The sequence below is a fragment of the Callorhinus ursinus genome, unplaced genomic scaffold, assembly GCF_003265705.2.
Source record: "Callorhinus ursinus isolate GAN/ISIS: 27379988/994484 unplaced genomic scaffold, GSC_fseal_2.0 scaffold24, whole genome shotgun sequence".
Classification (NCBI taxonomy): domain Eukaryota; kingdom Metazoa; phylum Chordata; class Mammalia; order Carnivora; family Otariidae; genus Callorhinus; species Callorhinus ursinus.
The window spans coordinates 3,930,261-3,951,948 of NW_027397086.1; the positions used below are offsets into that span (position 1 = coordinate 3,930,261).

Genomic DNA, 21,688 nt, shown 5'->3' on the forward strand with positions numbered 1-21,688 from the left:
TGTCACACGACTGCAGGGATTGGTTGACTCCCTCGGGCCTCCGCGGCCGTGCGCGCTGGGCCGGCCTCCAATCTGCACGCCTCTAGCGCCACCGTGCGCCGTGCCCCGCGCGCAATCGGCGCTTCTTGCAAAAGAAGCCGATTGCCCCGGGTTGTTGTTACCTTTAGGGACCAATTTTGGTAACAGAAAAAGGAAAAGGGATCGCTATTTGAGTGACCACGGGTTGTTTGGCTCAGTGACTCCATGTGGGGACCAAGGAGAGGGGCGCCGGGATGAGGGACCGAGTCGTCATTAAAGTGTCCTCGGGGCAGGACAATTTCAGGCTCAGGATGAGCGCCGTTTTTCATAATTGAACTCAGCCCTCCTCACCCCGTCCCGAGTCAAATCGAAGAAACACCTTGAGACGGACCTTCTGTTCGCTGTGCCTGTCACCCTCTCGCCGGGTCTCGGTCCCCGAATGTGCCGCGGCCGGCTGCACGGCCCCTCCCACCCCAGCCCCGCGCGGGGCCCCTGGATCGCGGGACAGTGGCGGCCCGGGGAGGTCGGTTGGGGAAGGTCCTTCTCGAAATCGCCCGCGATGTCCCCGCCAGACGACAGACCCCTCCGGGAGACAGACAGACCTCGGGCTCGGAGCCGCCAGTTCCCGGGCAGGAGGACGCGGGGCGGAAGGCCTGCGCCGCCTCGGGCCCCCTCGCAGCCCCCAGCCGCGCCGGCCGCGGCCGAGGCGCCGGGTAAGCGGGCTCCGTCCCCGCAGCGAGACCTGAGCGCGGGACAGGACCTCGCGGCGCGGCTAGCGGCACTGGGTCCTCCGGTCCTCCAGAGGGCGCTGCGGCGGCCAGGCCCGCAGACCAGCCTTTCCAGCGGCCAGGCCCCGGCGGAGCCGCGAGTTCCAGCGGCCCAGTCGGCTCTGCCAGTGGAGGCGGGGCGATTGGGCGGGGGTTTGGGGAAGCGAAGTGCGCGGGCCGAGAGCGCCTGGTGGACGCACGCAAGGCTTAGGGGCCACTTGGATGGAGGCTGCGGGCGTCGCGGGCAGGTGGGGTGGCCGGATTTGATGTGTAATGCTGGCTGGATCTGCAGAGGAAGGGCTTAGCGGAGTGGGGGAGGGAAGCCTTCCTCCCACTTTGTTCAGAGGCCAAAGCGAAAGGTTGGGGGTGCTGTTATTGACAAAAGGGGCACGAGGGAGGGGTGGGGGTGTGGAGAGGGGCTGGCATCGGGGCGTGACGACGCGAGAAAGGCTGGGGGCGGGGAAGCTGCATTTGCGTCGGACGCCCCTGGAAGGACCGAGCCATGGGAGTGGGGGAGATGGCGGGCGGGGTTGGGCGTTTGAGGGAGGGACTGTTGGCAGGATTTGCGGGAAAGTGGCGGGAGGGGGGGTTTATTGAAAGCATGGGGGTGCGAATGCGGCATGCTCTTGGCAGGACTGCAGTGTGGCCGTGAAGCTCAGCGGGCAGGTGTTTGAGGGCCACGGGCAGGAGTGGATAGGCGCGGACTCAGGGGTCCTGCCTTACTCCGTGTCCTTCCTTCAGCCACCATGTTCAACCAGCAGCAGCAGCAGCAGCTCCAGCAGCTCCAGCAGCAGCAACTCCTGCAGCTGCTGCAGCAGTCCCCGCCGCAAGCCCCACTGCCCATGGCCGTCAGCCGGTGAGTTCCCCTCTGGAGGGGTGGGCGGCTTCAGCCCTGCCGCTCAGACCCGTCGTGGAGACCCCATCCCAGCCCTTTCTCCCAGGGACATCCCTGTTTCAGTCCTGGAAGCCATTAGTTCCCACCTTACGAGGTTCTTCTGTCTGCGGTAGAGAGGGGCAGAGAGTGGAGGTGAGGGAAGAGGGAGGCTCTGACTCTCCCAAAGTCCTCTGACACCCCCTCCCAACACACAGGGGGCTTCCCCAGCAGCAGCCACAGCAGCAGCTTCTGAATCTCCAAGGTGCCAACTCCGCCTCCCTCCTCAACGGCTCTGTGCTACAGAGAGCTTTGCTTTTGCAGCAGTTGCAAGGTAGGACTGGCCCCTTCTCACTGCAACTCAGGGGTGGTGCCCTGGCATCCCCATTTGCACTCAATCTCACCAAATCCACACGCTAACTCTGAGAGGGAGCTACTCTCGGCGCCCTAGTTTGCAGATGCGGACTCGGGGGCTCCAGGAGGTGGAAGTCCCAAAGTTGCTCAGCTGGACGCAGCTCTGTCTGATCGCAGAGGTGTGCCCTTGGCCATGGTGCTGGCTCTGTGGGCAGTACTCAGCACAGCTCACTCCCGTTCAGATTAGATGAAATGATGGAGGAAAAGATCTCTTTGGATCACTCTCTTCCACATCCCATTTGACAGATGAGGAAGCTGAGGTCCAGAGCTCGGGGAAGTCATTTGCCCTGGGTCATGCAGCTAGATGAAGCCTGAGCCTTCTGACCCCTGTGGTGCCTTCTCTGGGTGCGTCTAGCCGTATGTAGTAAGCCTGTGTCCTTGTCTCAGTGTCCTCATGTGGAGAGCAGTCTCTCAGCTCTTCCTCCTGAGACGCAGCTCTGGGATATCAAGCCCTTTCGGTATTAATTTAGGAGCCCAGTGACCTAGGGCCAGCTCATGTTCAGACCCAGCCCCTCCTGCATGGTAGCTGTGGCTTGCTGTGTGGTCCTTCTGGGCGGTGCACTGTGCTGAGACCTTTACAAACACAGTTCCTCGACTCTGCTGACAACTCTGGGGGTGCGGGGTGAGATACACTCGTGCTCCCATTTTACGAATGAAAAAACAGGCCTAGAGAAGAATCATGTGCCTACAGGGTCACACAGGGAGTAGGTGTGGATTAGAGGGAGAGTTAGAGCCCAGGTCTTGCTACACAACTCTGTTCTTAGATACTAGGCTGTCCTGCCATCCAGCTGGTTATGCTGCCAGGTCAGAAGATGTGATGGCTGTCACTCTCAGCCCTGCCACATACGCATGGAAGGTCCTGGAGTTGATTTACAAATGATCGAGGGCAGTCGATCGATGGCAGGTGGAGAGAGAAAAGCACACACGATGTATACATATGTATTTCCCCCTTTTTCTTTCCTATTTTAAAGATCACACTCATCAAAGAAAAGTGAAAAAAATTATTTTTAGAGGATAAGGAAACCCAAGTTGTCATAGAGTCACTCACCTTCTGAAGGAAAACAAAAACAAAAGCAAAAAACACCTGTCACGGTTTTGGTGTATTTCCTCCTATTTTTTCCTAGGCCCAAACTTGGGAATTTGTATATGATTGTGGTTGGTTATTGACATGGAACTGAAAGGCTGTCTTTTACTTCTTTTTCACGGAATAGAATAGCATGATCATTTACCAGATGATTTGACAGTGTCTGTGAAGATTTTTTTTTTAACAGCTGTTTGTATTCCACTGGAGGGCAAGCCCTCATGTACCTAAACTCAGCTGCTTCCTTTTTCTCCCCACTCCGCTTTGTTTTTTCTTTTTTCTTTTTTCTCTGTTTTAAATAACATGGGCATGAATATCATGTTTGAGACGATTTTCTTAGAACATATTCCGAAAAGTAGAAAAGCTGCGTCGGGGGATGGATGTTTTATGGCTCTTGATAAGTATTGCCAACTTGCTTTCCCAAAGGACTGGACCAGTTTGCAATGCCACCAGCCACGTATGACAGTACCGGTCTCACCATGCCCACGGCAACACTGGGTATTATATGCTTTTTATATATATATATATATATATATGTATATACACATGATTTACTAACTTGGTTGGCAAAAAGCTACATCATTAATGTTTTAGTTTACATTTATTGGAGTGCTAGTTCAGTCGAACGTTTTTTATTTGTCTGTTAAACATTCATATTTCTTTTTGTGACTTGTCCATGTCCTTTGTCCATTTTTCTTTTAGAGCTTTGAGATCTCTTGATCTTACTATTTTTAATAGCCGGTTGGCATTCTCTCTGCACATATGTGTACATGTATTTGTTTTGTTTTAAGTTAATGTTAATTGAACACTTACTGGATCCCAGGCACACTTGTATATCCTCATAAAACAGTGAGTCAAGTGCTATAATTATCCCATTGTACAGATGAGGGAACTGGGGCTAAGAAGGGGGAATTGATTTGCTCAGGGTCGCAGAGCTTGGGCTATAGGGCTTGAACTAGATATGAGAACACATTTGACCCATGTCCTCAATCCCTATGGTTCCCGTCCCAGTTTTGGAGCAAGGATTTGGATTGTCTCTTATGGTTCAAACACTTCCTGAGCACTAGGCCTCTGAGTTAGATGAGGCACCTGCCCTTATAGGAGTTCCCAGGGTGGTTGGGTTGTGGGCAGTGGGAAGCAGACAGGAAATTGTGTAGTTGGTCCTAGAACAGGGAAGCTAGTGCCTCTGGGGACACAGAGTGGTTCTGAGAAGAACTCTCAGAAGATAAACACCTAAAGGGAGATCTGAAGGATGACCAGGAAGTAGTGGGGGCAGAATAGCCCAGGCAGAAGGAACAGCATCTGCAAAGGCCCAGAGGCGGGAAGAAACCAGGCTTGTTGAGGGATGCACAGAAGCATGGCTGGAGTATAGTGGGGGCATGTGTGGGGAGAATGGCAAGAAAGGAGGTCTGGGAGGAGGGCAGGGCCGGACCCCCGCAAGGTGAGGAATGAGCTCCTTTCCAAGCAGCAGGGAGCTATGGAAGGATTTAGGCAGGTGGAGAGGAGTGAAGGCAGAATAAGCAGAGACCCTGGGCAAGCTACACCTCCACTTTGTGTCTATTTTGCCATTGGTAGAGATCACAGTACCTACCCTGATGGTGGCTGAGCCGAGTGACGGAGGCCGTGCACGCAAAGTGCTTAGCAACTGCCTGGTTCCCAGTAGACCTTTGATGGGGTTGGGGGGATAGAGCAGTGTCTTTTTTTTTTTTTTTTTTAAGATTTTATTTATTCATCTGAGACACAGATACAGAGAGAGAGAGAGAGAGGGAGAGCATGAGCAGGGAGAGAGGCAGAGGGAGAGGGAGAAGCAGGTTCCTCGCTGAGCCAGGAGCCCGATGTGGGGCTCGATCCCAGGACCCTGGGATTATGACCTGAGCCAAAGGCAGACGCTTAACCATCTGAGCCACCCAGGCGCCCCAGGGCAGTGTCTTAATATTCCAGGGACCAGTCAGTCAACTTGCTGGCTCTTCCTATGGGTACTGTGCTGGGTCTTTCACACACCTTAAGGTGTGCCCCAAAGCGTGCCAGAGGGTGAGTGGGGTTGCACAAGCTGCTGATCAGGGTGTCCCTCTCCTCCTCAGCAGAAAACCAGCCCTAAAGCCCCCTCACTACCAATGCCCAAGGTGGGAGTGGGCCTTTGGCTCTCATCTCTCTCCTCTGGCTGCTGTGTGGGAAGCTTCCCTGTCAAAGTCATCCGTGTTGTTTCCGTGATGCTCTGGGGGGCTGAACGCCTGACTCTGGCCTCTACCATCCAACCACATTGTAACCTCTCTTCTCCCTTCTTCCTGCCCGCAGGGAACCTCCGTGGCTACAACCTGGCAGCCCCGAACCTGACGGCCCCCAGCCTCACACCCCCCCAGCTGGCCACCCCAAATCTACAGCAGTTCTTCCCCCAGGCCACTCGGCAGTCCTTGCTGGGTCCCCCTCCTGTCGGGGTCCCCATGAACCCCTCCCAGATCAACCTTTCAGGGCGGACTCCGCAGAAACAGGCCCGCACCCCCTCCTCCACCCCCCCCCAGCGCAAGGTGAGTGGTGGCTAGGGGGGGCCGTGGGGGGGGAGGGGAGTCGGAAGGTCATACCTGGCTATCAGCCCAGCTCCACCCACGTGGCTCACGCCGGGCCTTCGGGCAGGTCACGTCCCTTTTTGTCCTCAGTTTCCCCATCTGTAGAAAGAGGGGGGTAAGTGGGCCTTGTCTAGGGTTTCCCAAATTTCAGATATTCACGAACGTCCGATGCAACTTTTTCCACATCCCAACGCTACCAGTAATCTTACTGACCGAATGTTTCTCTTTGCAAACACACGGAGATACAGATGACACCGAGCACTGTCGTAGTTTGAGGTGTCCTGCAGGCAGGCTCTTGGGGCTAACTGGAATGCCCAGGACCAGCTGGAGCCGTGCATTTATTTAGCAAACATCTGTGAGTCTTGTAGGGGCCTCTGTGGTGCAGATGGTACATCTGCCTGACCCTCCTGGAGGTCTTAGGCTGGGGAGGAGGGTGGTAGCAGTAGTGAGACATTCATGCAGATAATGTTCCCACCAATTAATTAAGACTGGAAAATGCCACAGAAAGGAAGCCCAGGCTCCTCTGGGAACCCATATTAAGGGTCTACTCTGGGGTCAGGAGGGCTTCCTGGAAGAAGTGCCTGTGAGGCTCTGGGTGAAGGCCTGGGGCAGGACAAGGCCGAGGACTTTGGGGAACCAGAGAGAAGGCCAGTGTGGGCATAGAGAGGGGGAGGGGGGAAGCTGGCTGGAGATGGCATGGGGGCAGAGGTCAGATGGGGTGGTGGTTTTGGGCTTGGGTAAGGAAGGAGTGCTCTAGAGTCAGGGGAATACAGCAGGATTTCTGACTGAAAGAGGCAAAAGACATGGTCAGGTTTGCATTTTAGAAGGATCCTGCTGGCTGCTTCGTGGAGAAGGTGCTTGGGGAGTCAGGAGGGCCCCTCTGTATCCCCCAAATCTGGGTTAACAGCCAGGCAGCTAGATGGACCCTCCTAGACACGATTCCTGGGGTGCTTAGGATCATCTGTGGGAAGCTCTGGGCCAGGCCTCACCAGAGGTCCCCGGATCCCTGGGCGCCTTCATCCCCTAGGGGCCTGTCACAGCTGCTCTTGGGCCAGGGTGTACTTACCTGGGTGGGCGGCAGATGTCAGAACCAGTTTCTGAAAGGAAGCAGGATTCTTCTTCTCAGACGATACCTGTGGAAGACAAGTCAGACCCCCCAGAGGGGTCTGAGGAAGCTGTCGAGTCCCGAACAAACACACCAGAAGGTAAGAGAGGGAGGCTGCTGGCCCTTTGGAAGGGGCCATGGGTTGGGGCAGGTGGGTGCAGGGTCAGGGATGGAGGCAGACCTGGGGGGCAGGGCTCTTGGTGCAGGGGGAGCCCAGACCCTGTCTCTCGGAGCTAGCTTGTGCTCTATACGGCATCGGCTTGGCAGTCACTCATCTGTCCTCTGTTCCAGACCAAGATTCCCCACCCTGCCCGGATGACATCACTAAGGAGAAACGCACTCTAGCCCCTTTGCCTGAGTCTTGTGAGGCATCTCAGCCGCCAGCTAAGAGGTCAAAGAGGTAACGGATGCTGAAAACCCGCTGGGGCCCAGGGGCCCTGTACCCTCATTCTTGCGAAGGCTGGGGGTGGGTGTAGGTGGGGGGGTCAGGACCCTTCAGGGAGCTGGAAGAAGGAAAGGGCCTTGGCGTCTGGCTTGCAGGAAGGTCAAACCCAAATCTGCATCTTACTTGGGAGGGCGCCCAGTTAGAGAGTCTCCAGTGTCTTCCCTGGGACTGAGCCACCCAGAGGCAGCCTGGGTGGCCAGGTTGGAGAGGTGAACATGTGCATCTGGGACCTCAGAGTGGGCAGAGGGTGGGCGGCTTTACAGGGCCTTGGATACATATTAGCAGATTATGGGAGGTGGGCCTCAGTGATCCTCCCAATTTATTTAGGCGCGGCTGGGGCCCGCAGAGCGGCAGGCCCTTCCGCGAATGCCCAGCTTGTACGTGCTAGAACTAGGACTGAACGTGGATCTTGATCTTTTTGAGGAGCCCCTGGGGTCAACTGGGAGACACAGGAAGCTATCTCTTGATCCTCCCTAGCTCAGAGTTGCCCACAGAGAGGGGGCCCCCCGGGCAGCTGCAGGCAAAGGTCCAGCCTCGGGCCCGCACCACGGCCCCGAAGCAGACACAGACACCCGAGCTGCTGCCTGAGCCGCCGGAAGCCCGAGTGCTGCCACCGTTGCAGCCCCGGGTTCTGCAGATCCAGGCCCCGGTGCAGGCGCAGGCGCAGGCGCAGCCACTGACGCCCCCCGCGGACGCCCCGGTGCAGCGCAGGCTGCAGAAGCAGGCGCAGACACAGACCTCCCCGGACCACGTGGGGCCGCAGCCGCTGCGGAAGGAGGCGGAGCTGCAGAGACAGGTGCAGCCGAAGGCACGTCCGCAGCCCCCGCGGCCGCCACAGCCGCAGAAGCAGGCACAGACGCAGACGTGTCCTCAGGCCCAGCCCCCGGAGCAGCCCCCGAGACAACCTCCAGGGCCGTCGCCAGGCCAGCCGCCTGACCAGACTGAGGCACAGCCTCAGCCCCCGCCACGGGTGTCGGTGCCGGCCCTAGAGCCAGCGTCGGTTCCGGATCATTGCGTGGTGCTCGAGACGCCGCCTGATAAGGGAGATAGTGGAGCCGGTAAGTGAGCACTGGTTCCCAGTTGCTCCATGATGGGACAGCTCTGCCCCGGCCCTTGGCTCCTCCCCTGGCGCCATGTGGTCCTGACCAGGGCTCGGGGTTGTCCCCACCAGAGGCTTCAGGGTCCTGGCTGTGGATAGAGAAGGGGCTGTCAGGCCTAGGTTCCTTGGGGCCCGGTAGGAGATGGACCCATCTATTGTTTCAGGCCTGGAGGAGGCCTCTCCAGAGCCAGGTGGCGCCCAGGTCAGCGTGGAGAGCCAGGAGGACTTGACCAGTGGCCTGGATGTGGGAGAATGTGAAAAACGAGCAAGAGAGATGCTAGGGGTAGGTCAACGTGCTACTGGGGCTGCTCGGGTACCGCGGGCCCAGCGGCGGGAGGGCCTTCGCGCCCCGACTCCTCCGGGCCCCTCACGTTTCCCCACCACCCCTGGCCTGTGGGCGGAGCAGACTGGGCTTGACTGTTTCACATGCCTTTGCTCTGAAGAACTGGAGGTACTTTTGGCGACAAGTCCCTTCCAGCCTGCCCATCCCCAAACTAGAGCCCTTGGTCCCCTCACAGGGGGAACTTTGCTCTAGCGGGGAGAGCACAGAGCGAAAGCCTCTGCATGCGGTTCAGGTTCCTGCTCCGCCTCATCGGGGGACTGCGGCCAAAACCGCTCTTTGTGCCTCCGTTTCTCCATCTCTCACAGGAGGGTGGGGCGGGGTGGACTTCACAGTTGGGTGGGCTTAGGTTTGAGTCCCGGCTGTCGTCCGCCCCAGCTCTGTGAGCCTGGGCAGTCACCTACCAGCTCAGCACCTCCGTTTCCCCATCTGTGAAGGGGGCTGTCAGGAGGGTCCGGGGAGATGCCACTCACGGGCGTTTGGCCCAGGGGCAGGCCCACCACAGGTGCCCCGCGGGTGGTAGCTCTGCCCCTGCTCCCGGTGCAGGTGTGGGGTGCCGGGGGCTCCCTGAAGGTCACCATCCTGCAGAGCAGTGACAGCCGGGCCTTCAGCACCGTCCCCGTCACCCCCATGCCCCGCGCTGGCGACTCTGCGTCTGCCGCCCTGGCCGCCGCCAGCACACCCTCTAAGCAGACCCTCCAGTTCTTCTGCTACCTTTGTAAGGCCAACTGTAGCAGCCAGCAGGTACTGTGGGCCGGGGACGGGGGGTTCCGCTGGGCAGAGCAGATGCAGCTGTGCATCTGCTCTGGAAACATTTCCTGACCAGCCAAGAAGTTAGTATCTGCGAGTGCAGCAGGCCAGGTCTGAATCAGCCCTGCCTAGCTGCATAGACGTCAGAAGGCGAACTCCCCTCCTTATGCCTCTGTTTGCTCGTGCTTCAGATGAAGAAGCATTTAGAACACACCTTGCTGGGCGCCTGGGTGGCTCAGTTGGTTAAGTGACTGCCTTCGGCTCAGGTCGTGATCCTGGAGTCCCGGGATCGAGTCCCGCATCGGGCTCCCTGCTCAGCGGGGAGTCTGCTTCTCCCTCTGACCCTCTTCCCTCTCATGCTCTCTCTCTCTCATTCTCTCTCTCTCAAATAAAATCTTCAAAAAAACAAAAAAACAAGAACCCACCTTGCTGGGAGGCTCCGAGGATTCAGTGACTTGACATTGAAATCACGAACCCCCGGCCCAGCCCAGAGCGAGCGTGGTGCCTTAACAAGAGCATTCTGCTCGTATTGTTATGACCATTTGCTGTTGTAGCCTGTGTCATTCTGAGCAGAGCAGTGGGGTCTGGAGGTCAGTCGGACTGCTCCTTGTCTCCGAGGGGCTCACACGGTGTCCAGGAGAAACAGCAGGAGCTCTGGCTGCTGTGTGCTCACTCGGGGCCTCAGGTCGCCATCCTCCTCTGGCCCCCACAGGGCTGTTGTGAGACAGATGGCCTCGGCGGCGGCGACACAGTGGCCATGAAGTTGAGGCCACAGGCTGCCTGCCCGGGCCCCACCCTCGCTCGTCGCTCCAGGGCTCACTCTTCATCCCACTGCAGGAGTTCCAGAACCACATGTCAGGGGCCCAGCACCAGCAGCGGCTCGGGGAGATCCAGCACATGAGCCAGGCCTGCCTCCTGTCCCTGCTGCCCGTGCCCCGGGACGTGCTAGAGAGAGAGGACGAGTGAGTGGGGGGTCTCGGAGGCTCCGTGCTGGGGGGTAGACGGTCTTGCAGGCCAGGCAAGGCCGAGAGGGGCCCTGAGTCCACCACCTGCAAGGTCTGCCTTTGGGTTACATATTGGTCGCCGCCGGAGGCCTCGTCACACTGTTAACTGTGGACCTGTGGGCCTCAGTTTTCCTCATCTGTGAGATGGCCTGGTCAAGGGTGCAGTGCAAGAGTTCATGAACTAGATAGTCTCTTAAGGTGCCATCCAGGCACTTCCCACATGGGAAGGAAGCGGGTAGTGGCACAGACGCCTGCTTCCCTGGCATATGTGCTGACCCCACCCGGGGATCAGTCATCTTGTGGCTTGAAGTTACAGCTACCCTGCCTGTCCCCCTTTCATTGTCATGGGCGCGTCATTGATCCAAAATGTGAGCCCTCCTGGAGTCCAGGACTAGCTCTTGGGCTGAGGAGGCCTGGTGGACGCTGGAAGACCTTTCACCATCCTGTGGGCAGTCACAGAGGCCTACAGGGAGGAGAGAAGCAGGTCAGCACTGCCTCGGGCCAGGCTGGGGGACCTGGGCTCTGTCTCACAGGACAGCTGCTCCTCCGCTCCAGGTCTCCTGATTGTTCTGGAGCATCGAGAAACCCAGCTTTGTATGGGAAATCTCCCAATTTCAGAATGTTAGCAGCTAGTTCAGAATCAAAATGAAAGAAGCCTAGGGAGCCCGAATCCAACCCCATCACACGCCCAGTGGTTGGGGACTCTGCCAGGAGCGCTCACAGAGGGTCACAGCTTGGAGCTTGCTGCTTGCATGCCCTGAGTGACGGAGTGCTCTCTCCAGAGGCAGCGGCGCCTCTGTTAGGTGGTTCTCACTTTGAGAAGAACTTCCTGACGTGGTCATGTAGCATGTTCTCGAGCCTTAAACCTCCCCTGCTCGAGGACCCAGGGATTATACTTAGGTGAAGTAATCATAAATACAGAGGAAAGGTGACACCCAAAGATGTTCCTTGCAGAGGACTGTCATGGTGAAAAAGTTTAATTGGAAACTGTTGAAAATCTCCACTCCTGTGGGATGAGTTAGCTCAGGCTCATCCACTTGGTGGAATAGCTCATAAAGGACAATACCAGGGAGTTCCTGAGACCGTGGACACAGGTATGATGCAGCGTCGGGTTAGAACACGGTTCACATCTGCATTTGCAGAATGAGCTTGGTTATATAAAAACCTATCTTGTGGACACAAGAAAACTAGAAAGGTTTAGCCCGTCCTACGAGCAGGCTTTAGGTGCAGGAGATTCACTGAACTGTCTTCCCTTGAAGCCTCACCAGGGCCCCTGAGGCCACACAGGTCATGGCAGTCCTTCCGATAGGCTGCCCGTCCTTCCTTCATCCAACGCAGTCAGAAACTAGGGGCCGATCCCGTGCCTGGTCCTGGGACTCTGGGAGTCCTGGCCTCCCAGAGCTCACCACAGTTCAGCAGGGGCACAGAAGGGATCAGGTCCTCCCTGTCCGTTGTAGAAAATGCTGTGGCGATGGCCCTTTGGGGTGCCAGGGGCGAGTCTGGCTTACGGGTAGGGGGCAGGTCCAGGAGTAGGGGGCGGGGCAAGAACAGCTCCAGGAACTACAGGGCATCTAAACTGAAGGATAAAGAGTTTTCGGGGCCAGATATGCTCAGGTGTGTCACTGCCCTGCTGGCCTCCTGGGATCCCAGATGCTTCTAAATCTCCCCACCCCCCACCAAGCTTCCTTGGTTATTATTCTTGTCTAAGTATTTTTCCAGATGCATCTCAGAACTGTTGTTAAGTTTCTAAAAACACATCGTGTTGGAGTTGCATTACATTTATGGGGCGTCTTGGGAGAGTGGCTGTCTTTCCAACGAGAGCAGTGTCACACTCCTTGTTCTAATTGTCACCATTCAGAGAGCCCCCGCCGAGGCGCTGGTGTAACACCTGCCAGGTCTACTACATGGGTGACCTGATCCAACACCGCAGGACGCAGGACCACAAGGTATGAGCTGCAAAGGCGCCCACACGTGCTGTCTCCCTGCTATGGGGCTTGTGGGGGTCCTCCTGGCAGCTCTTCTCTCTCCCCCTGCCCTGTGTCTGTCCTCCGTTGCCACCTGCCATCCCGTCTCGAAGCCCACGACGCAGGGAGGGGCTGTGTGTGCCCATGTTCTGGGAAAGGGGTGGAGCACAACCAGCTGATGACAGATGTGGAGGCCTGCAAGTGGGAGAGGAGGTGTTACTGGGCACAGCCTGGCTGCCCCTGGGGACACCGCCCGCCACCCGCTTGGCCTGCCCTCCTTTCGTCAGATCGCCAAGCAATCCCTGCGACCTTTCTGCACTGTTTGCAACCGCTATTTCAAGACGCCCCGCAAGTTTGTGGAGCACGTGAAGTCCCAGGGGCACAAGGACAAAGCCAAGGAGGTAACCCCCAGCTCCCTCGGAGGACATGGGCCCAGAGAGGCACAGAGCCTTGGCCGAGACCACACAGTGGGCTGAGGTTTATCCCGGCCTAAACTCGGCAGGTCTGGAGGGATTGGGACTCTCGGGGGTGGGGGTGGGGTGGCACCTCGTGTGCCCAGAGCTGACCTGAGCCCTGGCCCATTCCCCTGGGCAGCTGAAGTTGCTCGAGAAGGAGCTAGCCGGTCAAGATGAGGACCACTTCATCACAGTGGACGCTGTGGGCTGCTTTGAGGGTGATGAGGAGGAGGAGGAGGAAGAGGAAGATGAAGAAGAAGAGATCGAGGTGGAGGAGGAATTCTGCAAGCAGGTGCTTAGGGGCGGAGGGGGCGTGGGGGGCAGGCTGGAGGCTGGACTCCCAGCCCAGGCGGGACCTCACCCCGCCTCCCAGGGGCCAGGGGCCGCTGTGCTGACATTTGTAGGCAGTAAGGCCTGCCATGATTTAGTGTGAACAGGACTATATTCCCTGTGATTCGGTGTAAATACACATCATGAGGACGGCAGGGTGGCCAGCTGCAGGACCTCGAAGCCTGGCTGAAATCTTGACTTGTGTTTAGGGAGGGAAAGGGTGTCTTAGGCCAATAAGGGCATGGAGAGAACTATGCGGGGTACACAGAATTCTGTCAGCATGAGATGAGGTTGATGACGATAGTAGCCGTCAGCACTTTCTGAGCATTTATTATATGCCAGGCATGTACCCACCGCTTTCCTGGCTGAATCTCACCAACTTGGACGCCAGGAAGCGAGGCTCCAGAGCCCGTGCTCCAAACGCCCCAGCTCCCTCCCACGAGCGAGGAGCTGGAGGAGCTGGAGGAACTTGGGTTCTCTTCGTGTTAAGAAATGAAAAGCAGCTGCTCTGAGCCAGGCCCTGGTGCTGGCCGTGGGGATATGTGGAGGGCACGGCCCCTGCCCGCCCAGAGCTTGCCCGTTGCCAGTCCAGAGTAGTGAGGGGTAGCCTGAGGGGCACATGGAGGGGCTGTGGATGGAGGGGTGCAAGGGCGATCCTCAGCCCTAAGCAGGTTTGGGGTGAGGCCACTTCGTTACATGCAATCGGCACTGGCCTGACCTCAGGCAAGCCCCTCGGCTTCTCGGAGCCCCAGTTCTTCTGCTTAGAAGTAACGGTCCCAGCTCAGGCTGTGAGGGTGGGCCAAAGCCCAGGGTGGCAAAGGGGAGTGGTTGTCGCCCTTGGAAGGCACATTTGCCTGGTAAGTGAGGAGGGCACTGCTAAGTGTGGTGGGGCTGCCGTGGCTGGAGTTGGATGGCCTCGTCTGGAAGGGGCTCGCATCCAGCCAGTGAGACGAGGAGTCCTTGATCACCTGAAACCCAGCTCCCCTGGGACTGAGGTCACTGCAATATCAAGAATTCAGGGAGCTGGCACGGGGGGCTCGTGGTTAAGAGTGTAACCAGGGTTAGGGCTCACCAGGGTTAACTACTCTGCTCCTCTATAAACCCTGGGCAAGTGAGTTAATGTGCGTGGACCTCAGTTTCCTCTTATGTAAGATGGGTGAACCTAGGAAGGTTGTTACGGGATTGAGAGAGGACACTCGTGATGTGTTGCGCACACGTGGCACGGATTATGGTCACTGTGGAAGCAGGAGGGCTTCCTGGAGGAGGGGACTGATTGAGCTGAACTCAAAAAGTATAGATTGGGAAGGACAATCTGGCAGGATCAGCTTGTGCAAAGGCTCAGAAAATGCCACCCACAACCTCCCGGATATATTCCTCCTGGGAATCAAGGGGGCGGTGTTGAAGAATGTGGGTGGAAACCAGGCCCCACCAGCGTTTGGGAGGAGCTCAGGGGAAGCTTGAACCAAGGCCCACACTTGCATATTTCTAGGTGAGGTCCAGAGATATATCCATAGAGGAGTGGAAAGGCTCGGAGACCTATAGCCCCAATACCGCATACGGTAAGACCCTAGCCCTGACCCCCCTGCAGGAGAGGCCAGGCAGCCTCTCCCCTTGTCCTCTTCTCTCCTCTCACCTGGAGGGTGGGCAAGCAAATGGGCTCCTAGAGAGGGAGGGCCACCGGGTCGGCATGGGGGATAAGTGCATAGACGCTGCCGCCCCACAGGTGTGGACTTCCTGGTGCCCGTAATGGGCTACATTTGCCGCATCTGCCACAAGTTCTACCACAGCAACTCGGGGGCACAGCTGTCCCACTGCAAGTCCTTGGCCCACTTCGAGAACCTGCAGGTGAGCTGGGCCTGCTGCTCCACCCGCCCACCCTAGCTGCCGGGCATGGCCAGCAGCCACCTTCCTCCTGTGTTTGGCCTCAGCCCACGGAGGGAACCTGAGCAGGGGTGGGGCCCAGCTTTTTGTGCTATTGTTCTGGGGGGAGCTGAGGGCCAGGGCTGTTAGCTCCAGAGCTCTGGCCTGGGGAGGCTGAGTGCATCATACAGGGTCACACACACACACACACACACACACACACACACAGTCACAGCATGTCCGATGCAGTCTCAGCCAGGCTGCGGAGGCAGCTGCTGGGAGGGAGCATATGAGGTGGGCAGGAGGCCCTGCCTTACCTGTACCTTCTGTGTCTAGAAATACAAGAAGGCCAAGAACCCCAGCCCTACCAGCAGGCCCGTGAGCCGCCGGTGTGCAATCAATGCCCGGAACGCCTTGACTGCTCTGTTCACTTCTGGCGGCCGCACACCCACCCAGCCCAGCACCCAGGACACAGCTAAAACCCCCAGCAAGGTGACAGCCCAACCCCCTCCACCCCCACTACCACGGCGCTCAACCCGCCTCAAAACCTGATAGAGGGAGCGCCTCAGGCCCACCCCGTCTGGGTCTCAGTCTGCTATGCGTTTTAGAAGTCTTGTGTGGAAATTCTGACATGGTTGGTGTTTTTACTGAAAATCTAATAAAAGAAGGTAGTTTGGCCGTACAGTGCCCACCAGCCCTTCTGTCTGGGTGGATAGGGGAAGGGGATACCCCAGCCTGCTATCAGCCAACACCCACCCTCTTTAGGCATGGTGTGGTGGCTGGAGCCAGAAGGCCACAGGCAGGCTCCCTAAGCAGGGCCTCTGGGGTCACAAGGCATTTTATCCCTCACAGCCTGTTTCCCTCTTTAATGGGGTTATCAGGGCTAGGAAAGCACCTTCACCTTCAACTCAGATCTCATTTAATCCTCACAGGGACCCTAGGGGGCAGGTCTTATTGTGGTCCCCAAATTGTAGGTGAAGAAACTGAGGCCTAGCAAGGGCCTCAAGTGACTTGCTAGAGGTCATGCATCTGATGAGTGGCCAGGATTTGCCTCAGGCCTGGGCTCTGGACCCCTGTGCTGGCCTCTCTCCAGCTGGACTCTGGAAACTGAAGTGTAGGCATAGGGGACCTCCCTGTCCTCTGGTTCTGAGTTTGTGGTTCAATAGCAGGGGCCCACCCTTCTTGTCAGGTGACCCTAAGATGAATCATCAGCGAATGGGGCCCAGGAGGAGTTGGTTCTTTAGTTCTGCTATTTCCTCATTTGAAAAAACCCTTAGAGGGAGACCAACCCTGTGACTGGCTAGCTGGGAAGACTGAGGCCTGGAGCGAGGTTATACAGCCTGAACAGGAGTTGGCTGTCGTAGAGAAAGACCCTAGGACCCAGAGAAGCTGAGTGAATCCACAGGGTCACCCAGCACGTCCCATGCTCTCAGCTGGGCTGGGGAATCTGCTGCTGTCCAGGAGGGCACCAGGTAGGGAGGAAGCCCTGCCCCACCGGCTCCCTGTGTATCCAGAAATACAAGGCCAAGAACCCCTGCCCTACCAGCAGGCCTGTGAGTCACCAGCGCACGATCAGTGCCTGGAATGCCTCCACTGCCCTGTTTACCTGTGAGGGCCAGTGGAGTCCTCACCCAGGGTACAGAGGAGAGGCACAGTGCTGTTGGAGACCCGTTTAATATGGACGCTCAAGGCCTGGGCAGAGTGGGGAGTGCCCCGGAACTGGGCAAGCAGGCTAAGTGGGTGGGTCGTGGGCCCACACCTGACCCCAGGAGGGGATGTTGGGTGGTGGGGGCTGGCCCAGGCATGCCAAGGGGAGTACCGGAAGGGTGACTGAGGCAGGCCGACTCACCAGGGGACCTGTAGGCCAGCCCTTGAGAAGGTATCTAAGCCAGGTGGTGAGTGCCCAGGCCAGAGCCTAGCCCAGGGAGGCAGGGTTTGGGCTGGTTGGGGGCTCCCAGAACCTAGGGACTGGCATCACTAGGGGCCTCCCCAAGCTGCTGCTGGAACTCAAGGCGTGTCTGCCGGTTGGACTCAAGCAGCTCCTGGAGGCGGGCATGGAGGTAGTCGTTCTTCTCCTCTAGGTGGTCTAGACAGGAGTTGATCTGGTCCAACATGGAGTTGATGGCAGCATATTCTGGGAGGAAGGGAAAAGAGAGCCAAGGTTCCAGGTCTCCTCAGGGTTCGGACACCTTCCCCCACACAGCCCCCCAGCCTGCAGGACAAAAGGGCTTTGGGCAAGTCCCTACTCCTTGCTGACCCTTTGTGTCACCATCTGGAAAATGGGTGGATACCAAAAGTGAAAGGCTTTGGAGAAATAATACCTTAGTAGTGCACCATCCTTTTTTCTAGGGTTAAGGTCGTCAGGGGGAGGTCAGCCAGACCGTGTCCTGCCCAGTGCCAAGGCTCCTTTCCACTTCCTTTATCAGCTGCCCGGAGGCCAGAGCCCCCCTTCCTGAGTCAGGCAATCAAGGCCTCTGTCCCCAGGCAGGCCCTACTCTCCAGCCCTTCTGAGGCTCCCCCTGCCGGAAGGGAAAAGCACAGCCCAGACTCCCAAGGCCCTGCCCCCTCTCTAGCCCCGCCTCACCCGCCTCTACCCACCTCGGGCCCCCTGAACACGCTGCTGCCTTTGCCTGCAATGCGTCCTCCTCTGTCTTCCCTCCTCCTCTCCTGGATGAATCCCTGTCATCCTTCAAGGCTCAGCATGGATGTTGCTACAGGGAGCTTTCCCGATCCTTGCCTTCCACACACCTCCACGGTCCTTACCACACCAGACTATAGAGCTCATGAGACAGGGAATGTTCTTGTGTTCACTGCTGTCTCCCTGGTGCCCTCATTGTCACACAGTAAGCACTAGCTGAATGAATGGATGGATGGATGGATGACTGAATGAAGCGTCTGACTTTCTGGCCTTTCTGCCTTTACTCACTTGTCTCTGCCACTCAGAATGCCTCAACCACAAGAGTTATTCAAGGACCAGCTCAAAACGCCTCCTCTTCTAAGAAGCCTTCCCTGGTCTCCACCAGAAACCATCACTCCCTCCTCCATGGCCACTCCTGACCTGCCTCTCAGCAGCACAGTATCCCTTAGGATCCAAGGTCTGGGCCTGTGCCCACTGCGGACCCAGTTCTGAGCCAGCCCATGACTCAGATAATCTCACTCAGCTGCCAGCCTGGGACAAAAGGGGAAGTGGCTGACAGTGTTTGGAAAAGGCCAGGGCTGGAGGAGTGTGTCTGGGATCTGGGTGCAAGTGTGTCTGCATTCTGGGGGAAGAGCACCATCGGCCAGAGCTGGCACAGCTCACAGAGGACAGAGTCCTGGAAAGTCCCTGCTGGATCTTAGAGTCCAACCCCCTTGTGGTACCGATGGGAAAACAAGCCCAAGAAGGAAGGGACCTACCCAGGATCCTCCAGCTGGTTGGTGGCACAGCCAAGATTCAGAGGGAGCAGGGGCACTTGGGTGTCAGTCCCAGCTCCGCTCCACCCCAGCACGTGACTGCGTCTTTTGGTAAGGGAATAAGGACCGGGTTGTTGTGAGGATTCCAATATATTAAAAACTCAGACAGGGTCTGGCCACAGCAAGTACTTAGTAGACGGTCATTATTATCAACACTGCACATTCTGTGTCACAAGACACAGGCCCGAAGCAGGATGGGGGAGGCAGGTGGTATCTCCACACCACTGGGGGCCAGGCTTGATCTGTGTCAAGGGCACTTCCCAGTGCTAAGCCTCTGCCTTCTGCCTGGGACAGCCACCTCCCCACTGCACTAAGTCCTGTGAATCTGCCAACATCCACTCAGTGTGACACCTGAGTGGCTTTTCCTGATTGCTCTCCCTGCTACTGCAGGCTTCCTTATACACATCTGGCTACTGTTCACTTGCAGTGCCCAGGGCAAACTGGCCAGCCTACCACTTACCACCCTGTGGGAGGTCCTCTACCTCTTTATTAAATGCAGACCCGGGGTGATCGAAGTGTTCTGAAACTACTGTGAGGGATGCACAACTCTGAATATCCTAAAACCCACTGACATGTACAATTTAAATGGATACATTGTATGGTATGTGAATTATAGCTCAATAAAGCTGTTACCCAAACAAAACAAAAAGCAGACTCCATACTTACCTCACATTTACTAAGTCCTGCCCTCCAACTTGAGAAATCAATCTTTATTACACTAAAGGGAAAAATAACCACTCACCGAACACCTGCATGCTTTGAACCTATTAAATATTTTCCATTTGTTTTTTCTTCATTTAACCCTGACACATCTCAATGCAGGAGACACTAATCATTATTCTTATTTTAGATACGGAAACTAAGGCTCCCCAAGGTGAGGGGAGCTGACGGTTCTCTCTCCACCCCCAACTCCCCGCAGTGTTGTGCAGGCAACAGGCTGCTCTGTAAGGAGGTCACATTCGCCGAGGCTCCGGGTCACACCAGCAAAGGTGGCAGGAGATGCTGACTCAGCAGGGCGGGTTCGCCCACCCAGACAGCCCCTCCTGCTAAGCCGAGACGACCCACCCGCCCCACCCCCTCAGGAGCCCCCGTCTCCACAGGGGCTGCAGGAAGTGGCTGCAGCAAATGCCAAAAGGGCGAGTGATCTCGAAGCGGCCTCAGTTTCCCCATCTGTAAAACGGGGCCGGTTGCCCGCAGCCCTCGGATGCTGCGGTTTCCAGGGGACCCACTCGCAGGTGCTCGCCCTGAAACCCCGGCCGGCGCCCGCAGCCGCAACGCACCCAGAGGCGAGGGGTGGGAGGGCTCTGCGGTCCCTTCCAAGCCCCCAGCCCGGCCCCGCTTCCCCTTCCCAGGAGGGCAGCCCTAAGAAAGCAAAGGGCGCTTCAGCAGCCCCTCTGGGTCACCTGCTTCCGCGAAGCCGTCGTCCTCGCCTTCCGCGCCCGTCTCCACCGGCACGCCCAGGTCCCCGTTGGGGCCCGACATTGCGGGCTCGGGCGCCGCAAGGGCCGCGCGACGGTAGAACCCAGCTACCCTCCCGCCCACAGCCTGCGCTGGGCGGAAGGTGGAGACGCCGGATGGAACTCGAAGCCGGAAGAGTGGGACGCCGCGGCAGAACGCGGCAGGGCGGCCGGGGCCTCGCCCCCAAGGCCGGAACCTCGCGGCGCGAGCTCCGCCCCCTCCCCGCCCCACCGCCAGGGCTCCGTCCCCGCCCGCCGTCAGACTCCGCCCCCACGGCCCGAGTCCCGCCCACTCCCCGCCTCACAGTCGCGCCCCGCCCCTAGCCCCGCCCCCTCTCGGCCGCTGGGCGGGGTCATCCGCGGCTGGCAGTCCAGAAGCCCAGGTGGTGGAGGCCTGGGCCCTCAGCCGGGACTCGCGAGCCCCGCAGAGGGACGGGGGCTGCCTGGCGCCTCCACTCCGCCCGTCCTGCCGCCGGGGACCTGCGGGTCGGCGAGCCGGCGCCTCCGCGTGGGCGAAATCTGAAACGCGTTTTCTCTAAGGCTCCCTATGGCTTCGGAAGATTTAGGTTCACAGCCTCAGTGAGAGTCACGGTCTGTGTGGCACAGTGCTGCGTGTGGCTTCAGGATTAGGTTGGCCCAGCTGCCATCATCCCCCACCCCCTTTACCAGCTGAGAAAGGGAGGCTTGCCCAAAGTCACCCGCCAAGACACTGTCGCTCCTGAGCTGGACCCGGAAGTATCATCCTGGCCAGGAGTCCGGCTGAGTTAGGCTCACTCCCTGGGAGTCCCGTAGCTGTAGCTGCCAGGGAGCCCCATGGCTGCAGCAGCCCCGTGCTGGTCTCACACGGGTGCGTCCTGTGGGCAGGACATCCTTGGGATCGGGGTCAGACCTGGTATGTCCCAAACAGGCCGGCGTTCCATCGGGTGCCCCCACCTTCCGCCATGGTCGCTGCATTCTACTGTGACACGGCCCTGGGGGGCCGAGCCAGCAATGGTGAACCCGGGTATGCCCCAAATGATGACAATGGGGAGGGATCGTCTGTGTCCCCAAAACTATCCCACCATCTCACCTGAGGAAGGTGGAGTCCGCAGCCTGCAATCGGAGCACTACTGACTTGCATATTGGCAGCCCTGCCTTCTCCTCCCTGAATCAGGTGGAATGGAGGTGAGGCCTGCATTGAACCAGTGAGCAGGGCTGAGAAAGAAAGAGGCCTGTGCATCCACCTTCGGCTGACGGGTTAGAGGTCCTCCATAGGAGCGCAGCATTTCACCAACCAAGAAAGCAAAGCCCCGGGAGCCCTGACTGGCATAGAAACACCCGTACCCAAGTGTGGCACACAGATCTGCGGAGACACGGCAGAAACACAGGTCACCTTTGTGGATGTGCTGACATAATCCAAATCCCTTTAAGCACGAGACACCCAAACAAAAACACAGACACATGTTTTTCTCTTAAATGTGAAATCACGCATGAGATCAATAGGATCTGACTATGTCTAGACCAGAGGAGAAACGTGCAGACTCCAGGGCACAGGGGGAGGGGCAAACAAACCCTCAGAAAGTCACGTAGGTTCTCAGAAACAAGCCTAGGCATGCACAGATCCACATACCACAGGGACGCAGCAGGTGGATGCAAATGCTCGTGGGTGGAGCCTGCAGCTGCCCCCAGGCACGCTCCTCGTTGGTGAAATGCTGTGGTCCCAGAGAGGGCC

At 57.9% G+C, this 21,688-nt stretch overlaps 2 protein-coding genes across 15 annotated transcripts; one reads left to right on the forward strand and one right to left on the reverse strand.

Annotated features, from left to right (window-relative positions):
• The first annotated feature begins 295 nt into the window (after positions 1-295).
• On the forward strand, positions 296-19,163 carry CIZ1 (CDKN1A interacting zinc finger protein 1). Of its 14 annotated transcripts, none has more exons than XM_073905684.1 (18): positions 501-731; positions 1,527-1,641; positions 1,875-1,990; positions 3,578-3,649; positions 5,447-5,676; positions 6,743-6,920; positions 7,112-7,220; positions 7,743-8,323; positions 8,529-8,647; positions 9,251-9,448; positions 10,292-10,416; positions 12,317-12,404; positions 12,710-12,823; positions 13,017-13,169; positions 14,697-14,766; positions 14,931-15,052; positions 15,404-15,559; positions 18,011-19,163. In XM_073905684.1, the coding sequence occupies exons 1-18, from the start codon at positions 578-580 to the stop codon at positions 18,122-18,124; spliced, it is 2,814 nt and encodes a 937-aa protein (XP_073761785.1). In that variant the 5' UTR covers positions 501-577; the 3' UTR covers positions 18,125-19,163. The 14 variants fall into 14 exon arrangements, with proteins under 14 accessions (XP_073761787.1, XP_073761794.1, XP_073761793.1 ...); XM_073905688.1 differs by having other exon boundaries at positions 502-731; positions 6,842-6,920; XM_073905689.1 differs by lacking the exon at positions 18,011-19,163 and adding an exon at positions 17,912-17,929 and having other exon boundaries at positions 502-731.
• BBLN (bublin coiled coil protein) lies at positions 16,723-20,202 on the reverse strand. The gene is made up of 2 exons (XM_025888062.2): positions 19,924-20,202; positions 16,723-17,201 (listed from the first exon to the last, which is right to left on the reverse strand). The coding sequence occupies exons 1-2, from the start codon at positions 20,000-20,002 to the stop codon at positions 17,029-17,031; spliced, it is 252 nt and encodes an 83-aa protein (XP_025743847.1). The 5' UTR covers positions 20,003-20,202; the 3' UTR covers positions 16,723-17,028.
• Positions 20,203-21,688: the final 1,486 nt, after the last annotated feature.